This window comes from Polypterus senegalus, chromosome 13 (genome assembly GCF_016835505.1).
Source record: "Polypterus senegalus isolate Bchr_013 chromosome 13, ASM1683550v1, whole genome shotgun sequence".
Taxonomy (NCBI): Eukaryota; Metazoa; Chordata; class Cladistia; order Polypteriformes; family Polypteridae; genus Polypterus; species Polypterus senegalus.
This window is the reverse complement of record NC_053166.1, coordinates 73996002-74015147: the sequence shown is the minus strand read 5'-3', so window position 1 is coordinate 74015147 and position 19146 is coordinate 73996002. Positions and strand designations below refer to the sequence as shown.

The 19146-nt window shown below is 36.7% G+C and overlaps 1 protein-coding gene across 2 annotated transcripts in view; it reads right to left on the bottom strand.

Moving 5' to 3' along the window:
* Window positions 1-4837: 4837 nt before the first annotated feature.
* The window catches only part of slc35a2 (solute carrier family 35 member 2), a 73672-nt gene continuing 59363 nt past the window's right edge, over window positions 4838-19146 (bottom strand). The window contains exons 4-5 of one of the 2 annotated variants that reach the window (XR_005636321.1): window positions 8861-16709; window positions 4838-6627 (exon numbers count right to left, since the gene is read on the bottom strand). Coding sequence is in view for 1 of the 2 variants with exons in the window: in XM_039776204.1 (XP_039632138.1) it covers window positions 6600-6627; window positions 15991-16709 (747 nt within the window). In the remaining variant the exon portion in view is untranslated. The remainder of the gene's footprint in view (window positions 6628-8860; window positions 16710-19146) is intronic. The other variant, XM_039776204.1, reaches the window with a different exon arrangement.

The window sequence follows — 19146 nt, the reverse complement described above, 5'->3', positions numbered from 1 at the left end:
AGACACCATGTGCTGCGGAGGAACAGCGCGACGCTGGAGCCTTTGGCCGGAAGAGCACGGCGGGGAAGGTGTGTACAGCCCTCCCCGTACAACATGAGGGAGAATTCACCGAAATCAGCCGTGATAGTAATGCCCGGCAGCAAGTACGTGATTCTCCAACAACGGATGAGGCAGTACAGGCTGAGCACGGAGCGAGGAGAACAAGATCACAGGGGCTGGCAGGACAGGGACTGATGAGTGCCCTGGGTCCTAGCGCCCTGCTCTCCAAGCCTGCGGCAGTCTCCTGTTGCTCTGCAGGGACGCAGACGGGGCTGGATTTGAGCGTTCACCATGCTCAGACCCCAGACCGTCAGAACGTCCAAGATGAAAAGGAGGAATCGAGGGGTGAATGCCGGTTCCTCCGATAGGATGGGACGTGTCGCTGGGTGCGCACGTCCAGTGAAGGGCCGTCCTCTGCGGAGGCAGAGGGAAACCCCTGGGTGGGTGGAGGAGCCGCCTGTGAGAGCGGTTCCGGCAAGGTCGAATGGACGGGCATGGAACCTGCGGCGGAGGCGCCGAACAGGCAAGTTGCGGGCTGCCGGTGGGGGGGGGAGACTGCTGCCGTAACAGAGATCAGAGGGACGCCCGGTGCGGGTGTCCAGGCAGTGCTTCTGGCCCTCCCATTTGTCTCTTTACAGGACCAAAGCCCCAACGAGCAGTAGGACCTGCCCCGTTGGGAACCTGCCCTCCTGGAATGGGCTGCTCCGCGGGAGGACTCTCCAACAGCGACCGGATGGTGCCCCGGCTGGCGGGGACTATGAAGGCTAGAGTGGCGCAGACCGGAGGGGTGCGATGGCCTCGGAAGGGGTGCCGAAGTGGTGCGTCCCAGGGTGCCATGATGGACCCTGGGTACGTAGTAGGACCCACTACAGGGACGTACTGCCCTCTCGGGATGTGTCGCTCAGACCGACATGTCTTCGCTGGCAGTGGGGCACTGTGGCACGCGGCTGGGGGTGGAGCCCAGCCGGGACGCCCAGGAGGACCGGAGGAGGGCTTGTGTCTCCTCCAGACCACTAGGGGGCAACTGCCCTGGTTTTGTTGGGAGCCATGGGTAGAGGGCATGGAAGCCCAACCCTGTGGGGGCCCGTGGCCACCGCCAGGCAGTGCCCTGGTGCCCGCGGGGGATTGCCGGGAAAGCAACTGGAGCCCATCCAGGTTGCTATTTAAGGGGACGCCTTCCTTCCGTCATCAGCAAGAGTCGGATGGAAGAGGACGGAGCTCGAGAGAGGCTATAAACACAACATACTAAATTAAATAAAGTATTTACATCTTGCAAAATGTGCTTATATGAAATATATTTCCTTGAATAAAATTTTTCCACTATATTTTTTTATTTACTCATTTTGGAAAATAACATTAAAACACTGGTGTTTGTGCATTGCTCAAGGGCAAATTAACTGGACTGTAGTCACACCATATTGCAAAATAGTTGTGAAAAACATATTCAACTCTTTCATTTAGTACCACTTTGCCATGACACATTTTTTTAAATAATCCTCTTTATGTGCGGTGCTATATGAATACATTAAGTAATAACCATCGGTTGGCCTGCAAATTAAGTTTATGGATCCACTACAGAAGAGTGAATTAATCATCAGTTCATAAGGAAACTGAACTAGCATACAATTTCACAAAGGCTCTAGTCTCCTTGACCATAAAACAGGGTTATAAAATAGCTAATGGATGGAAAGAGGATTTCATATTAAAACTAAAACATTACACATGTTTCTTAAGTAGGGGTTTAACTACAGCAGTCTTAAGACAGTCTGGGAAGACCCCAGTATCTAGTGACGAATTTACTATGTCAAGAACATTATCAATTAGCACGCCTGATATTTCTTTGAAAAACCTTGTTGGTATTGGGTCAAGGACGCAGGTGGAGGATTTTAATTGAGAGATTATTTTCTTTAAATCAGGTAAATCTATCCTAGTGAAAGAGTTTAATTTGTTTATAACAGGATGCTGGGGTTTAGGAGGATCCTTAGTGTTGGAGGGTTATACTATGTTATTTCTAATATCATTAATTTTTTGATTGAAAAATACAGCGACAGCCTCACAGGTTTCACTGGAAGCACTTAGGAGGCATTCCTTTGAGCTACCTGGGTTTAGTAGGCGATCAATTGTAGAAAATAAGACTCTGGGATTACTAGCATTGTTATTTATAATCTTGGAGAAATAGCGCCTCTCAAAATGGACAGTGTTATTGTATTCTGTTATTTTGACTTTTAATATTTCGTGGTGGATAGTAAGTTTAGTCTTCCTCCATTGACGCTCAGCTCTACGGCATGTTCTCTTTAAGTCAGACACTCTTTGGGTCTTCCATGGTATAACAATGCTAGAAGATTTTTTCACTGTCTTTTCAGGTGCAACTATGTCAACAGCAGCTCTTACTTTAGAATTAAATCTTTCCACCTTACTATTTACATTATCCTCGCTATTATAGCTGGCACTATAAATGGACTGATTGCTTAAAATGTTTGTAAGTTTTAAAGCTGCTGCCGAGTCAAAGAAGCGTTTTTTAACAATATGCTTCTCAGGAGTGTTTTTTTAATATATATAACTTTTGAGAATGCAACGTATAGTTTTGTCCAGGAGGAAAGCAATGTTGCCTCAAATCAATGGTAACCTTTTGTAGGGTGTGTCCCAGAGACTTATTAATTGTCATCGCGAAGCAGAGCTTTACTGGAAATTTGAGGCATTTCAATTGAAATGGGAGATCAGAGGGTATAACGGTGATGCCAGCAATACATTCAGAGTGTGGCGCTCTGCTTTTTTTGTGTAGCTGCCTTCACACAGCCTCTTCGCTGCTTTATAAACAAACGCCATATAAAGCCATCACCTTGTCAATTGTGTAATGCGTTTTTTTGAACAGGTTTGATGTATGGAAGTGATCACTCGTACTGCTTTCAGTAAGTTCTCGTGAGCTGCTATCTTGTGTGATGTTGCGATGTCTACGGCTTAATTTAATGTTATCTAAGACCCAGCACTTAAAAGTTTCTGGCTGCACTCCGGCTGTAATATGACGAAGCTGTGCGAGCTCACTTTTGAGAATGCAAGTATAGTTGTCCAGGAGAAAAGCAATCTTGCCTGAAATCAATGGCATCGTTTTGTAGGGTCTGTCCCTGAGACTTATTACTTGTCATCGCACAGCTGAGCCTTACTGGAAATTGGAGGAATCTGAATTGAAATGGGAGATCAGATGGTATAAAGGGGACGCGAGGAATACATTGAGTGTGGAGAAACTCTAGAGACAGTGTGTGTATTAACTTGTGGATTTTTCTGTGAGTATTTGGTGGCAGTGTGATGAAGTTGCTTCGGAAGACGGAGTTAGCCGCGGAGCTCAGCTCAGAGCGAAATGAGGTAAATGGGAGGGGATATGATGACGTGACTCCCCACCCGCCTTTAACTGTCAATCCCCCACAAACACAGTCTCTCGCAATTTGCATAAGCACACCCCTTCACCTGCAATTTTAACTTAGTTACAAAGTGATCAAAACTCTCGTTTATATCCTGCGTCCTCTCATTAAACTTGTATCCCGCATTACCAGTGAGCATGAGAAACACCAGCGGCAGCCTGTCTATTAATTTAAAGTTTACGTTTACACCTTGCTTTCTTTACGAAGTAGCAGCACTTATGAATATGGTAGTATATGTCACTCGCTCGCTCGCTTCTTATTGTTTCGCTGCCTTCTCAATTATATAATGCATGTTTTCTTCAGCACGTTTTTGAGCTCTTCCTGGTTTTCTACGTAGTGCGTTGACAGTCAGTTCACGTGATTACGTGGGAGGCGTGATGTCACACGAAACTCCGCCCCCCACGGCTTTCCAGCTCAACTCCATTACAGTTTATGCAGAAAAATAGCTTCCAGTTCTGACCATTACGCGTAGAATTTCGAAATGAAACCTGCTTAACTTTTGTAAGGAAGCTGTAAGGAATGAGCCTTCTAGCAATACGGGAAGTTGGAGAATTAGTGATGAGTGAGTGAGTGAGTGAGTGAGTGAGTGAGGGCTTTGCCTTTTATTAGTATAGATTATTTCTTCCAGAATCAATACATTACAATGAGTTTATACTATGCAACTATGCAAGTAATGTAAACATTATTATATTATTCAAAATAATTAGAACAAATTTAAACTGATCTCTCTAAAAATGCTCAAATGTAGGGAACGTTTTGTAACTGTTTGGAATGCTTAGTCGTTTGTCCACCAGTCAATAAAGAACTTTTTGACTGCTTCGTGTTAGGCGAATGTGGGGGTTTTTAAGTAACAATTTTTTCATTGTGTTATATAGTAGGTGAATTAAGATATTTTCAGTTGAGAATGTTAATATAGTGTGTACAAGTTTGCAAAATAGATATTGAAGGCCAATAAGCAGTATTTCCTTACACCACACTATAAACATATTGTTTTTTTTCTGATAAAGGATAAATAATAAAACAATGAGTTCTGCAATAGCTGGTTTAGACTCTACAGGAGGTTGTCATAACTGAATTGCATCTTGAAGACATGCTTGCTGAGTGCTCTCCAGACCTAAATAAATCTGGTATGAGTGAGTATGACCTGCAATGGTTAGTGGTCCAATCCAATTGATTCTTTTCTTGCCCTTTATGCAATGCCGAAATGGGATTTATTGATCCAGAAAAGGAGCTTTGATAAGTTCTTCTTCTGGAAGACTGTAGGATTTATGCTTGCATTGTCTTATTGTAAAACAAAAAGGAAATTCAGATATTTTCTGTAGGTGATTGATGAGGGCTAGTTTGAAAGACAAGCTAAATCCAACAAAAGAACCAACTCTTACTTTCATAAAACATTGTTGGTTTAATTTATTAACATTACTCATTGCAATTTAATAGATCCAAGGTTCAAAGAGCAGAGGGCTACTATTAGACAAATACATTAAAAAGAGAACAACATCTGTAAAAATGAAGATTCAATTCACATGGCACTAGACAGTTAATGAAACTTTTAAACATAAAATTTTGAGGTAATATTGAAGTTGTATCATACACATGATAAATAAAGCAATCTAAAAATATCTAACATACAGTATAAAAAAGACTCTATAACAAGAAATAATACCTAGCTGCTATGGTAGTAAATCACCCTTGTAAGAGGTGTTGCACAGTTTTGTTAAACATTCAAATACATATTTTTAGGAAACCTGTTACATGCACGTGAAATTGTGCCTTATTCTTAGGCGTACAATAAATGTAATAAGAGTTGTACTTGTCGTTAGAGTACTTGGGACCTTTATCCAGATGCTGTATATTGCCTGTATTGCAACTCTGCTTTACTGAAGCACAAATGCTTTAGCATGTAATGCCTGAAACAGAAAATAAATAGCACCCTCATATTAACAGAAATATAAGAATTTAAAAATTCATCTTTACTCCAATATGCATTGTACAGGACATGAATGGAACAGTAACTTTCAAATTTACTTTGATCAATCATGTTGTCGGATGATAAATACACTTTAGTAGATTAAAGCCAGATCTTTAAAGCAGTCTATACAAGCAATGTAATGCATAGCAGAAAGTTTTATTTGAATAGAAAACTTTGTCCCAAATTTTCCTTCACAGTGGTGCTAATGTGGTGAGGTGCAGTCATGAGCATGCACTGATACCATGTGCTGCAACACCCATGCCACGACAAACCACCTCAGGATCCCAAATTCAATGCACGCCTTATACATTGGAGAACTTTGGTCTTTCCAAGAGAGATGCAATATTACCTGGGGGACAATGTAGGGGCTGCTGATATTTAAGCCTGACCTCACTGTTGCAAACTGTTAGTTAATTTGAAATCAGTTGCCGTAGCACCTGAATTACAAAAACCTTGTTACTTCCAAGTGATTTTCAATTGGCCTGGGTGTTTTTCTATCTCTTTAAATCTGTGGCCACTCCAAACAAATGGATCACAATCTGCTGATCATTTTCAATTTTCACAGAAATCTGGCTTCAGGAATACCTTCACCTCTTCTAAATATTTTTTTTCCTAATCTGAGAGGTCACATGTCACTATTTTGCATAATTTTATTATGGTGCAAAGGACAACTAAAGCTCTCCAACATTGGCATAGAAATAAGAATTAAATTTTACTTATTTTCTATAACCTTGCACAACATCCTTAGTCAAACAAACTCAAACTGCCAAGCTCTACAGTCTATAAAGCATTGCTGTCAGTAAAAAAAAAAGTTAAAAGTATAAATTCTAAGGTAGTTAAATTTATTAACAAGAGACAATAAAAACAGATAAAGCTTCACTGTTCACGGAAGTCATTTCATTATAAAAATGCCACTTTTGTAGAATATTAAAAGTACCTTGCATTCACTTACAACATTAGAAACTTCACATAATACTTAACCTCTGGATGCTGGTTTGTCAGCTAAAATAAAAAAGACATTCAGAAACGCTTGACCATATATGAGAAGACATACTCTGAAGCAGAAGCACATATGACAAAATCCAAATGAATATTCCTGAAATATCTCTGACAATGATCACTTAGTGAAGGCATTTTCCATTGACAGATGTTGCCTCTAACCTCTTGGCCAAGTTCTAGCATCCTTTTTCCTTGGTTGGATTTCTAAAAGGAAAAAAAAAAAACAGTAATAGGGAAAAATAATTAATTTCTTTTATAAACAAAATACAATTTATACTGGCTGTTAGATTTGTATTTATTTTTTAGCATGGCTCAAAATTCTACGTGTAAGCTAATGACACCCAAATAAAACTTAAAAATGACTCCAGGATGGGCAATTGTAATGGAAAAATTGATAGTTATCACCAAATAGCTGTTTACCTAATTTGCACAGCTCAGAATAAATAAACTTGGACTCTAACTGATTCTTGTATCTGAATCTCTGCTATACTTAATGCCTCCTTGCATTGACTATGGTTGGATCCAAACTGCACATCATACTAATAGATATCCACAATTTCTCTCGCATTCTCCCCTGTATAAAGTATTAACAGACTGCGACCAATTCAAAAGTGAATTTTTCTTAACAAGTTTTCTGAATGTGCTAGCACATAGGATTAGAATGAAAATGTGCAGTATGTACATGTTAATTAATGCATGCTGATAATGTGTATGACATATGTTGATGTGTTTTAGTAGCATGAACTAATCAAGGCAGAGTGAAACTAGGTTTATAAAAATTTTGCTGTATACCTGTGAACAATCAAATGAGTTTTATATGAGCTTAGAGTAAATATATTTATCTATAAGCTTGTAATTACTGATAAAGGAACCTTATAGAACAAGAAACTTCACAAAAACATGTAAAGAATAGCACGATTGAGAAGTATTAAGTAAACATGGTTTAGAAGATTATTCCAAGGTTGTAGAATATCAATCATTTCATTATTAATTACAGGAATGTGTATGAAAGAAAATAGTCAATACAGAGATCAAGTTGGATGTTCAAGCAGAATAGAAGGAAACTTGCCAAATGTGCTACACAGAAATCAGCAAGAACATTAGAGGATCTGCACAGTAAAATGTCATAAATATTTACCCAAATGGCGGTCCAAAAAAAAAAAAAACATGCAGTCAGAGTTTCATTACAGGGCCATGGGGGTGCTGAACCCTATCCCATCAACAAGACAGAAGCAGACGCAGGTGGAGCTCTAGTTCATCACAGGGAATACTTGCATGACATTTTCACTCCAGGAAAATCCACCATCTCATACTATTCTCAAACAAACAATACAATTCAGGATTAATGGGGGTGCTTGAGTCTATGGAGGCAGCACTGGGCACAAAGCAGGAAACAACCCTAGGCAGGTTGTCAAGTCCATCACAATGGCCTACTCAGCACTGACCCATGCACTCAATCATACACGGACTACATAGTTTCCAATAATCCTAATGTGTGCATCTTTGAGAATGTGGGAAGAAAACCAGACAGTCCAAAGATCAACCCATACAGATAAGGGAATAACTTGCAAATGGCACACAGACAACAACCAGATATACTTTCAAAAAACAGATGCAGGATCTATGAAGTAGCAGCATTAACTACAGTGCTATTGTACCATCCAATTGGACAATTTAGCTGCCAATTAATATAACATACAGTGTAATCACATGTAGAAGAAATACTGCATAACAGGTGAGACACTGAATGAACTGTCTAAAAACAAAACATTTACACTGATCACCAGCATAAAACAACAGCCATGCAATACCATCACAAATATTTTCCAGAGTGACGGAGGAATCAATGTATTGTTATGCTTTTCACCAATTAAGTTTGGCACGCTTCTCTCAATTAATAAGATGAAGTAAAGCAGATGCCAAAGTTAGGGGAAAGACTCAATGACACAGCAACAAATGCAAATAAATGTCACCTTTAGTAGTACAATTATCAGTAAAATTAAACAATTAAAGAATAAATACTGTCTAATGTTGATTCTTAAGAAACAGTGTCAGTGTCATTTTGGCTAAAGACTGGGGGTGGGGGGAGTGAATCACAAAGTCAGTGTTAAAATTTGGAAGACAGTGATTCAAGATGAATCTCAGCAGTAAATTCTTAATGTCACTTCCACCAAGTAAGGATATATTGAGAAAAATATATTTATTTAGGACATCATGGTATTTAATTTCTTAAAATATTCTGGTAATATCCTTTTATGCATAGAAAAACTATTATTCTTCTATCAAAAAATGACACTAAAGGTTAATTACACATTTGCAAAGCACTGTAATTATCATTTATATTTTAAATATCCAAAGCATTATAATCTAGAACAGTGGCTTTCTTAATGATTCAGTTTACAGGAGAAACTTGGACTTGCTAAAATACTTTACTTACTTGAAGTAGTCCACCATTGTGCACTTTGCACCGATTTTCTAAAGCAAAATCATTTGTCACTGCATTTATCATAAGAAAATGTAACTGCAGATTTTACCTTCTATTCTAGATAATGCAAAGAAAAGAAACAATGATTTTTTGGGAGAAATTTGTAAATTAAAAATATATCTTCAAACTATGAAATCAAGCACATAAACTGCTATATCCAAGAGTTTACATTTCTTTCTTTATACTTAAACTTCATATACTTAAAAATGAGTCAAAAACAGTAACCTTACCCCCAGTCAAAAAGTCAAAGTGAATGGCATCATCACAGAAAAACTAGAAGTCAAAAGAGTTTATCGCTTACCTGGGAAGCATTCACCATGAGCATTCATTGTCAAAATTGATAAACTCCAGGAAAAAGACAATGTGATATTCCATATAGAGAGAAAGGAGAAATCTTTTTTGACAGTAATTTAATTTATATCTTTCCAAACTTTACGGTAGAAACCGCTTAAAAGGGGACCTCTTATTAAAAAAAAGTGGTGTGCAGTTCGGCATGCTCGCTTCACCTACACCTTTAGCTCTTCTGAAGACAGGGGGAAATGAAAAAAACTCTTCTACCTTCAAAACTAGTACAGCATTTACCAATGAACTGGAATATGGATATAATGGATTTACTTATAAGGCTTGCCAGAATAAGTAATATGTGCCACAATCATTTAGATATGAAATTCATTTGAGTAAGCTAAACCTGACTGGTGGAAAATAGCTTTTAAAGTACACTTTCTTTCTTCTATTTTTAAGTGAGTTCATATATAATTCAAAAAGCACCTACTGTTGCCATCATGTATGCTGGCCCCCATGAAACAACTCATCTTTCATTTTGCTGAAATTTGGGACACTTATTCTACAAGGAAATTTTTAAAGAAACTTCTGTTTTCACTGAGATATCTGTAGTATGGGGTGTTGTACCGTGTTAGCCATTATGAATGTAGTGAGAAGTCAAGCAAATGACACCTTTTATTGGGCAAATAAAAAGATTACAACATGCAATATTCGAGGCAACTCAGGATCAATAATGATGGAAAACAGATCCTCAATACAAACTGGTGAAATGCCATGAGAGTTGCATGTAAATCAGCAGGGCTCAAGCAAACCTGTCTTGCCAACACGGTTATCATTCTGCTTGAGGAAAGTTACCCCAAAACAGAAATAAATAAATAAATAAATAAAAACTCACTTATCAAGAAGTGAATAGAAGAGTGAATAAACATGTGATCTGTATTTAATTCATACCAACAACAAATTCAAAGCTGTTTTTTCTGCTGATTATAATGATTTAATATTTCTCTGACACTACAGCCTGTCAATAAACTACCACAATGGCAGGCTATCCATCATGGTTCATTGCAGACAACAATTTTAGCTGGAGACTTCAACACAGATTTTCTCTCTTCATCAAGTGTTTCTTTAAAAATGTTTAAGAAATATGTCCATAAACTATACAGAAACAACAACAACAGAATAAAACATTGCATTTTGACATAACTTGAGTGGCACTCTGGTGTTCATCTCATAAAAAATAAACTGAAAATTAGACACAATGGGTTGATAAAGAATATGCAATCTCACCCATAGCAACACTACATAAAAAGACTGTCAGTATAAAGACAATTTAATCTTCTAATTACTGGGGTATTGGAGAAATTAATCTATAAAGCCTAATATTTTAATTATGAACATGGAGAAAAAGCTGGTAAGAGCTCAACTCAACAAATACATAAAGAATAGCATAAAACACAATAGTAGATATTAAAAATGTACAGAGGGTCAAACTTTGGGTCTATAAAAGCAATAACAAAAGTAATTCAGGAATATTAGTAAGATTTACTTATACATCAGAGTATAATAAAGTAGAAGCCCATGTTAATCCTTCCTTTGATAAATTAGAATTCCAACTTAATGCACTACTCGCAGGAGATCTACACAAATCAAAAATTTGGAATGCTGACCGTCTTACCAAGTGGGAATGCTACAGGCCTGGATGGTTATACAATGGAATTTTACAAAAGGATGCTTACTAATGTTCGAAACTGCTAAGGCAGACAATCTTTTTCCCCACGCTTTACATTACTTTCAAAGAAGAATAAAGACCCCTGGAATTTGCACCTTATACCAATTTCATTACTGATTAATGACATTAAGGTACTGGCAATGGTTCTAGCCAAAAGTAATGAGAAAGTACTCCCTATAATAATATCACAAGAGTAAACTGGATTTGTTAAAGGCAGTCAGCTATTATCAAACATTCACCGCTTGTTGACATACAATACACTTCCTCAGCAAATCCACTTCCAGAAAAAAGCATCTGATATAGTAGAATGGAGATATCTCAGAACTGTATTGCACAAATTTGGATTTGGTCCATATATTTGTGCCTGGATCAAAATATTGTACTCAAGCCCAGAAGCCCCTGCATTGGTAAACAATATAAATTCACATTATTTATGATCAGAATGTGTAATCCGAATGTGTAATCCAGTGAGGCTGTCCACAGATTACCAAGGCTGACTGCAATTACACTCAAACTCCTGGTCATTTGTTTCTGGAAAATTTTTGGAAGGGATGCATATTACAACGTAAGGAATTTGATTACATCACTTCTTACAAATTCTGTGCACTTAAAATTAACTTGGAAAAACATGTGCATTTTCCAGATAAAATTACTGGTTCGACATGATATGTTTAAATACTTTCTGCTGACCATTACAGAACATTTGAACTGTTTTGGAGTTACAGGAACAAGGAAATTTAAAAATCATTTTAAACTTATTTTTTAGCAGGTAAAATACATTTAGTTAAAATGAACATCCTCTTGTAAGTTTGTACACATGGAGGATATAAAGACCTCATATTAAAAATAAGAAACTACACTGACTGAAAGCAGGAAGTGGAATGGTGCTACGTAACTCCAGCCATACTACCGGGATTTAAATATTTGAAATTGAAAATACTGGAAAGAAGGAAAAACTGAAAATGCTCCTGCCTGTTTAGACTTCGAAAGAAAATCTTGTAAGTACTCCACTTTGTATGTTTTGCTTTGTGCTCCAGTCGACAGTAATTATCACCAATTTAATACTACTTAGACAAAAGTTTAAAGAAGTGAAACTTCCGTCTCGTTTCATTTCGAACTAACTCTGCATTCAACTTCACATATTTGACTTGTAGAAGTCACTTGACATCTCAACCTTTAGAAATCTTTAATAATTAACATTTGCACCTTTTGATCAACTCTGTTGCAAATATGGAATTTCCCTAAAACACAATCAATCAATCTGGCCAATTGCTTGGTGGGACCAGATAGACAGGCGGACACACACACACAGAGTTGTGTTTTACTATATAATAGATATGCTTGTGAATAATTGCAAGTACTCTTCTACTAGCTCACAAGTCTTAATTTGATAAAGGAACTCAAAATGTAACTGTTATTAAAGTATTTCATACTAAATATACCTCTACTCTATATACTCCTGTGTTCTAACATTTGAGTGTTTGTACATTTTATCATTATTACTGCAAACTATATTTCTATGGTATGTTGTCATATTATATTAAAAAAAAAATTACATTTCACAGATTTTGTGAATAAAAAGGCCTTGTATATTATTCGAATCTAGTCTTAAGCTTGTTACACAATACATAATGAAATATCTGTTTTAACAGGAGAAATGTACATTATTTTGGACAGGCATAAAAATGTTGCATTTTCAATGGTTGGTAGCCTATGGCAGGGGTGGACAATGTCGGTCCTGGAGAGCCGCAGTGGCTGCAGGTTTTTGTTCCAACCCAGTTTCTTAATGAGAAGTCAGATAATGCTGATGATGCACTTATTGCTTAAGTGACAGTTTAATGCTTCATTTTAGTGGTATCAATTGCTAAGGTTCCCCGCCCTTAATTGCTTATTTCAATCTTAAACAGCTGCATTCACTGTTTTAATGGGTTCTTATTAACAATAAGATGTAAATTACAAAGCAGTCAGCAGTTCACCATCTAGCTTGTTTCAATTTACATCTTTGTGTGTACATCATGCACTGATTTATTAAAATGCTTAATAGAAAATGAGATGATATAAGATCCTTACATTGCAGACTAACAAGCAATAAAATTAAATAAGGTCTGAGATTGTAAAGGATTGGTTTATAATTAAGCAATTGGGTTTGAATGAAAACCTGTAGCCAGAGCGGCTCATCTAGGACCGACACTGCTCACCCCTAGTCTATGGTAATTATTCATGACTAGCCCCCGCAAAAACATTGGAAGTAATTTAACAGACCTCTTTTCAGGCTGCTGAAAAACAGGTGAACACTCATTCTTCTCTCTCTTTTTAATCAGATTCCTGTGCCCATTCAGACCAGTTAAGTAGATAAAGCTTTTTTTTTTTAGAATAAAGCTTGTTAGATTTGGCATGCAATTAGTTTGAGTTGTAAATAAAAGTTTTCAAATTATTTTTACATAAAAGCACTGTTCCTGCTGTTCCACTGTTGAGCTTAAAGATCAAGTAGAATTGAAATATTGCTTTTCAGGAAACACATTCTACTGATACTCATTCTCAGATCTGATAGCAGCAAACACACATTCCACCAGAGCAAAAAATAAAAACTAAATAAAGGCTATATCACTGTGAATGTTATACAAATGATATGTGCATCTTTCTATGTTAACAAAGACTGCTTTGTAAACCAACTACGCATGAGGAAGGAATACAAAACTGCACAGAAATCATGCTTGTATTAATTTTAGACAATAGCTTACATCAAAATGTGTAAGGTTCCACCTATATGTGATTAGTGATGTTTTTATGCTGAAAACATGTATTAAGTGTAAGCACACAAATAGTGTTTAGCATATCGGAGAGAAAACTACAAGGATCTTAAAAGAATTTGGAAAACATAAAATGTGCTAATTAAATAAGTAATTAAATATCTTATTATATGGTACTTTCCAGATAAATGTGCCATGCAATTTGCTTTGTAACTCTACACAGCTTTTCCAGTTTTATCCACTTTTAACCTTCATTTAAATTAGCGAGTTATGGACAGTCATAGCACATGTCCATGACTACCAGATGTGTAGTGGGATATCCTTAGTGGTTTAGACATGGTGCTTTGTGATGAGCCATGGAAATAAATCAAACCGGGCCAAGACTGAGGCAGAACACACCATACAGTGATTAATTTCAAATAGCCCCCAGTACTGTCTGGCAACAAGTTAATTGGCTTTAAAAATGCAGTGAGCTTGAGATAATTTCCAGTAAACATTAAATTTCATCCAACAATTGTTTCTAGAGTTTATTGTACTTATGATGCTGTATGAATATAATAAAGCTATATAGGTAAACGGTAAGTGCTCAAAATATATAGGTGTGATTAATGAAAATCACTAGGCAAAATGGCACAAAAATGCTGCAACACTCTAAGCATCCAGATATAATCAAAATAAACTAGTGCCTCAAGAAGAAAATTATGTAATAATTTTGCTTGAAAGTGTATATCAATAAGGAGCATAAATAATAATGAAAAACACTTCATGTCAATTATTATATAAATATGAAACAGTGGTGCAGCAATTTAACAGTCAGGTATAATTTCATTTTATTGTAGACCATAGGTAGGACAAATTGTAAGACTTTCATGTGACTTCAATGAGTTAATACAGAGATACAGTACTAGTAGACAGCAAGATGACCAACATGTACCATACAACTGTACTTTTTCAGGTTGGCACTTTTTGGAAAGTCTGACTGATGAAATTGTCAACTGACATTAAAATCTGTATAATTTGCAACTAGTGAATTTATAAATTTTCTATATTCCCATAAATATGCAATTCCTGTTTAATAAATCAGCTTCCAAGAAGCTCATAATTATTGTTAATAATTTCTTTACACATATATTATATATATCTTTATATAAAAAAATAAAAAATAAGTCACTGAAAACCCACTACTTTTGACACTTGACCTTTAAACTCATAGCAGTAAAAATCAGGACCATAAAAGGTCTAATGATTTAAGTTTTTCACCCCATCCCTTACCCTTGTTTTCATGAAACTATTTACAAGTTAGTATTTTATTCAAACAATGGTAACTTCTGAAAGGCAAAGCATCCCATTTTTGTGAACAAGAAAGCTTTCATGTTTGAGAATTCTGTTACAATTGCTAATCTCTTGCAAAGATAATTCTGAATGGAACTGCAGAATTAATAACTACTGTAAATTCCGTCTGACAAGGCATAAAATGATGTGAACCATTCAACTCCAGAAGAACCGATGATTATAGAAATATTTCCTTCATGTGATGCAACAGTAACCATTAAGGCATTGTACTTCTTAGTATATTAAATGTAAAATGTGAAAGCTAAAATGAAATGCTGCTACAATTATTCTAATTACTGTATGGCAGGATACTCTTAAGTTAATATACAACTAGAAGGTTTTATTCCATAAAACAAATTCCCTTCTTTCAAAGTCTTCTGATCATCAGCCTTCTAATGTGTACAGTTATTTACAGTTTGCTCCCCTAAACATTGTTTCCTCAATTGGTTTCTTACTATAGAGTTTTAAAGCTCTCTAATACATTTCATTAAAGCAATTAATTATTCTCACACACACAAAAATGTAAAAATGTGATGCAAACTACATATTTTAGTTTCATTTGCTAACTCAGAAAAAGGTAAGGGTTTCAGAGTGTTGATGTTCATTTCTAAATGTAGAAACAGAGAGCCAACATTAATGTTAGAAGTGTTGGTGCAAGTAAACATACAGTATAGAAAAGGCAGGGCTCTTTCCATTTCAATTATCAATGCATAATCTCAAATGTACATTCATAGTGTTTGCAGCAGACATTTTAAATCATAAAAAAGAGCATCTTGATTATGATGTGTGTAAGTAGGAATATTCCACACTAATAAAATGAGGTATATGCCATTTGGTTGCAGAGGAAAAAGGTCACAAAAAAAGGATGCTGTGGCTTTATGCTTAACAGGAAAATAAGTTAATAAAATTAAGCATGTTAAAAAAAAAAAAAGCAGAAATTTTAGACAGACAGGCTATAAAGTAGGAAGTCTCATTTCACCAGAACTGACTTGGGAAGGAAAGGATCTGTTTCTGGGTCTTTATCTGATGTCTGGTTCCTTACGCTGCCTGAAGGATTAGATGAAGATGATGATGATGACGACGACAAAGATGCAGAGGCTTTGGGCAAACTATACATGTAGACAGCTCCAATCACTAAGCCAGCTCCTAAAGTAAACAGCAGGTCCACATGAAATCCAAATGCGTAAACTGAAGCAACTGTTGATACAATAATAGAAAAGGACGTAGCAAAGCCCTTCAGAATGTTATCGGCATATTTGACAACCACAGCAACTAAAAGGCCTCCAAAAGCTTGGTTAAAGATGACACACCACACCCAAGGGGTATAACCAAAAAAGAACCCTTTATCAGTAACTGCCACCCCATCATTCCACCACAGGATTATCAGTCCAAGAAGAGTGCCAAATATTCCAAGCTGGATGTTCCTTATCCAGACTGAGGCAGAACTTCCTTTAAGTATTCTTTCAAAGTAGACACCAGCAAAGCCAGAAGACACACATGACATAATGACTGCTGCCAGGCCCACTTTGTAGTTCTGACTTTCACTGGAGATGGATGCCTCCTTTTGACCTCCTTCCTGTTGTACCTGTACAATGGCTACACCTGTAAACAGCAGCAGCAGAGACACCCACTGAAGGCGAGACAGGCTCTTCCGTAACATTAGGACGGAGAATATAGCTGTAGTGAGGATTTTCAATTGGTATGTCACCTGGAAAACATAAATAACACTATTGAAAACAAAAAACAGCTTCTAAAGTTTGCAGCTGTCAGTTTACCTGTGATCTGAAGCATCAGGGTAATAAAGTTTAGCAGTTTAGCTAAATTAACCCATACAGGAATACCTGAGGAGATTTGGTGTGACATGGAAATTATACAACATTACAGAAAAAATAACAAAAATTTTATACTTTGAGTTTTATAAATCAACAAATTTCAACATAATGATTTGAGGTCCAGACCAGAAGCATGGTGAGAGACAATAATATTGTGCTTGCAGAATTTAACAAAGGTTATTAAGCTACTGATAAAAAAAACTATAATCAATTCCTGAGTAAATATGATGTACTGGAAAATGAATCAGAAAGAATATGATGTTTAATAAACTGTTACATTATGACATTTTAGATGTTAATGTCATAGTTGACGAGGACTAAAGTTAACATGGATTTAATAGGAAACTAAAATCTCCAGCCATTATAGGTTTTTTAAGCCACTTTGTTTTAAAAACATCTACAGTCCTTGTAGATTAAGGTATTTGGGTTGTAGGTTGTTCCAAGCATCTTGGAGAACTTGCTAACGATCCACTCAGACTTTGGTTCGATGATTAGATTGTGGCTCATTGGGGACCATACAATCTAATGCTGGACTTCTTGTTCCTCTTTTCCTTGCAGTGAATTTTTTTTTTTTTTTTTTAAATAATTTTGGCAATTTCTTTGGAGTCATTGTCAAGCTGCAGAATGAAGCTATGACTGAACTGGCACCTTCCTGATAATACTGCACGATGGATAAGAATCTGACCATTAATTATGATCAAATCACTATGTATAAAAATTGATCCAGCAGAACACCTATCATAGTCACCACCGATGATGTAGCAATGCCATACTGATAATATGTATAGAACCAAATGTATCCTGTCTTAGATTCATAAAGTTAGTAAAGCTTTATGCCAAATCGTGCTTTTTTTGACGTGATGTACTGTATACATGACTGACTGCCCATATAAGCCATGAGATTTTCGTCGATGCGGACATCACGGTCTGGAATGTAAACGCTGTAAAATTTGCCAATTGCCTGGTATATGTCCCAAACTTTTTTTTATTTTGGGTACTGGATGGATATTCTCATCAAAATCTTCATTGTTGGTAAAGTGCAGATATTTTATAATTAGTAAAAACTTGCACTCAGACATAATTTCTCCAAAGAATGACAGCACTTTTACAGCCCAAGTAATTCTCAATTCTGACATTTGCGCAAGACACATCTTTCCGGCTGCCTGAGTAACACTCAGGACTAACGCTAAAGAGGCTACAAGTAGATGATGTGTTTGAGTTTTGTAGAGTGGCACACTGCTGTACAGCCCTAAAAAGGTTTGCCACATTCGGATGGCATGTGTAATACTGCACAACATAGTGCAGAAAGATGGACTTCTTCTGCCACCCAAAACAGTCCAAGATGTGCACATGGATGGCCCAGACTTGTCCTTCAGGACATCAGCACAATCACAATTCAACTCGCTGAAGTAAAGAGATTTGTATGTATTGCAACACGGATATTCACTTGGCAAAATTTTTTATAATAATTTTTTAATACTTTCATTTAAATTTTTTCATTTATAATTAATAATTTTTTACAACAGCAGCCTGAATCAATCATTTTTGTGTCTACAAAACTTCATTCGTCAGCACTGCATAGAAGTACTTTGCTACTGCTGTGTCCACTCAGCAAATTGCAATCAATGAAATGATAAAATATGTAAGGGCAAATGTTGGCCAATTATGTTCACTGGAAACTTGTACAACTGTGCTGTGCGCCATTTAGATCTGATAAGTGTAGAAGGTATAACACACTTTGAAAACATACACACCCAATAAATCTTGATGTACTACATCAAAATCCTTGTTACATTCTAGCAAAAAGCCACCAAAGGCCATTTCTCCAACGAACGCTGCAACTCATAGGTCAAAAGGTCAAGTGTACCAGTGCCCCACCAGTAGCATGCACTTTGTATTGTTATTCTCTTTTTAACTCTGACCTTGTTATCGGACCATTTCTTTCATCTCTGCAACTGAAAATTGCTCAGATTTTGCTTCAATTACAACTGCTGTTACTCCCATTTTTTTTTTTTAATTTCATTTGTGACTCCTGAAGAGAGACCAGCAAAAATACCTCAAGTCCACATTCACTGAAGCTTCATTTTTCTGCCTTTTTCCCTCCATTCTCCCATGGTTTGTAGTAAAGACATCCCTCAGGAACATGGACAAATTTATATGGTGATTTCATAAATGTTAAAAAATTCAAAAAAGGCATTTTAGCCATACATGGTTACTGGCAGGATGTGTTGGGGAGTCACTGACAGCATAGTTTTAAGTTGATTTTAAATTTATAAAGGAACTTAATGTGTCATGTGGCACAGTTTTATAAAT